The sequence below is a fragment of the Penaeus monodon genome, chromosome 25 (assembly GCF_015228065.2).
Source record: "Penaeus monodon isolate SGIC_2016 chromosome 25, NSTDA_Pmon_1, whole genome shotgun sequence".
NCBI classification, from domain to species: domain Eukaryota; kingdom Metazoa; phylum Arthropoda; class Malacostraca; order Decapoda; family Penaeidae; genus Penaeus; species Penaeus monodon.
Genome location: NC_051410.1, coordinates 16,400,683 through 16,403,268, shown reverse-complemented (window position 1 = coordinate 16,403,268; position 2,586 = coordinate 16,400,683). Strand labels below are relative to the sequence as shown.

General features: G+C 43.0%; 1 protein-coding gene across 1 annotated transcript in view; it reads left to right on the top strand.

The window, feature by feature from the left end:
- The window catches only part of LOC119589081, a 67,817-nt gene extending 65,821 nt beyond the window's left edge, over nucleotides 1-1,996 (top strand). Inside the window, exons 3-5 of the mRNA XM_037937657.1 lie at nucleotides 21-65; nucleotides 265-417; nucleotides 751-1,996. Coding sequence (XP_037793585.1) covers nucleotides 21-65; nucleotides 265-417; nucleotides 751-1,252 — 700 coding nt within the window. The 3' untranslated portion in view covers nucleotides 1,253-1,996. The remainder of the gene's footprint in view (nucleotides 1-20; nucleotides 66-264; nucleotides 418-750) is intronic.
- The last annotated feature ends 590 nt before the right edge of the window (nucleotides 1,997-2,586 follow it).

Genomic DNA, 2,586 nt, shown 5'->3' with positions numbered 1-2,586 from the left:
ATAATACCCTTTATCTCCAGGTTCGGACGTGGTGATGAGAAACGTGGAGACCGTAACTTCCTCAGGTGAGTTTACACAGGTGATAATTGATTAACGAAAACAAATGAAATGATACACGTAAACATGCGATAAGATGCGAATATCTAAAGTATTAAATCTGATATTGTAATTATTTGAAAATATCCAAATCAAAATTCCTCACGCGGAAATCCTTATAGAAAATCCAAAATTACACCAATAAATTCGGTCGATTTTCGCTTTCAGATTCGGCCGCGGAGACGCTGCCATGGACAAGCGCAACCGCAACTTCCTCCGCTTCGGACGCGGCCCCAACCGCAACTTCATCAGGTTCGGACGCTCTGAGACATCCCCCTTGGAGTTCAGCCTCGGACTCCCCGAAGAGGAGCTGCCCGTCATGTAAGGAGGCTCTGGGTCTCTGCTTCTGTATATTTATTGTTGTCAGTTTCATAATTTTGTGTGCGTGTGACTTCTGTGTACAATCTGCATTTATTGGGATTTTTTTTTACTTTAATGAGAATTTTTTTCCTTCTTTTGTTTTGTTGCCAAGGAAGATGTAGATAAATGTGGCAATCCAGAAGAAATCTTAGAGGACGAGAAGTTGTAATGGGAATACATGCTGTGTCTCTATCTATATAGCTGTATTTATAACATTATCTTAACCCCGTTCTTTCTGCAAAACTTCACACCTTAGCAAATAAGTGTAATACCCTCGCGGTCTTTCGCTTTCAGCATCGACCAAGGAGACATCGACGAAATGTTCGAAGCCTTCAAGGAGGAGAAGAAGAACGCCCGCAACAGCATCCGCCACCGCCGCTCCGTCGACCGTCAGCTCTCCTCCTTCTGCGACAACTGCGACGACAGCCAGAAGCCCCAGCAGACCACCACCGCTCAGCCCGCCGTTGTTGCCGCCGCCAGTAGACCCAAGCGCAGCGAAGCCGAGGCCAAGGACGCGCTCAGCCTCCAGCGCAGCAAGAGATACGTCGTGCCCAACTACTACGGCTACTCCAGCTACTCCATGAACCACTCCCCCGCGGCCTGGGCTAAGATGATTCCCGCCGAAGACATGGAGCTCGAGGAGGAGCCCCAGGTCCTGGCCAAGCGCGCCTTCAACGTCCTGTCCGGCCCCAGCGAGTTCGTCGGCTCCCCCAGCATCCCCGAGGGCAAGATGCTGGTGAAGCAGTACCCCCGCATCGTCAGGGCACCCGAGAGAAACTTCCTCCGATTCGGTTGAACAAGTTGAGACATTAACACTCCTATATGGCAACCCTTCCTTCACACCTTCGACCTGACTATCCATTTCTCTCACGGGAAAATTGTCCTTGTACAACCTTAAGTATGCTGACCTTGATGTTATATATCTTTACCTGGATAACGGATAACGGCTCATCCCAGTGCTCCCACATTAACTTATATATTGATATATATGTACAGAACTGATGGGAGATTGTTATTTAAATATATAGATATATCGAAAAGATCAGCGATTTTTTGGTTTGTGTGTCAATGGATGTGGATAAAATACCTTTAACTATTTATTTCATAAATCTTAAATCGTTGATCTGACGCACTTATGCAGAGGCCAATAACATATTGAATGATATAATATGCTGACAATATATTTCGAGTCGTTATCAGTCCTTATCTTTAGACGCTTTAGATGTGTGACTGAGTATGTAAGGATGAGAGTATTGTATATATATTCCGAGAGGCTCAACAGGTAAAGTTAGCGAGTACTCGACTGTGGGGTGTTGACTGTACCGTTTACTTAAGTCCTCCCCTCAATTTACCTATTGTATCGTTTTCTATGTTTTGTTGAGGTTTGCTTATTCCATACTTTTTCTTCCTTCAAGACGCATGTAATGCTCTTGGATTATTAATATATGTAAAGGCTGGAGAACTGATTAATAGTTCATTTCACCCTATCCTATTCCTTTTTGAATCTAATAAAGTATTATACATTCACACATGCCTTCCATGCTGTTATTTAATTACACCTCATTACAATACACAATATTACTCACGAACACGATAGTCTCACGTGCACAGAATCGGAGAAAAAAACGGCTGGCATCTCTCCAAGTATTATATTTCCCAGAACAGACAATTTTCATTCAGTATATAAATAGAATAAAGAATAACAGACAACACCGAGGAGGAATCGAGTGCCCGCCAACTCCCTGTGCTTGTTGCCTACTCCCTGTGCTTGCTGCCTAAGTCATCTGTTATGCAGAAGAGTTGGTGGCTTGAACCATTCCAGAATATGAAATTAAAGACCCACTGGAGGACCACTGGCATCAAACCACTATTGATGAGAGTCTCTACGATTCTATGGTATACATGTAAATGGAAAAAGACGACAGCTATTAATTCAGAAAGTTGCCACTTACGGTATGTGATAATGTTTTATCATCTGGAGACCAAGGCGAGTGAATATTGAACATCATAATCAATATTTAAGCTAATATTGAAGTTTCTTGAAATAAATTATTCATTTCTCAATGTCTTTTATTTGCCCTTTAGTGCTACAGGTAAAATGTTTTGCCACACACTCCTTATCAACTTAGA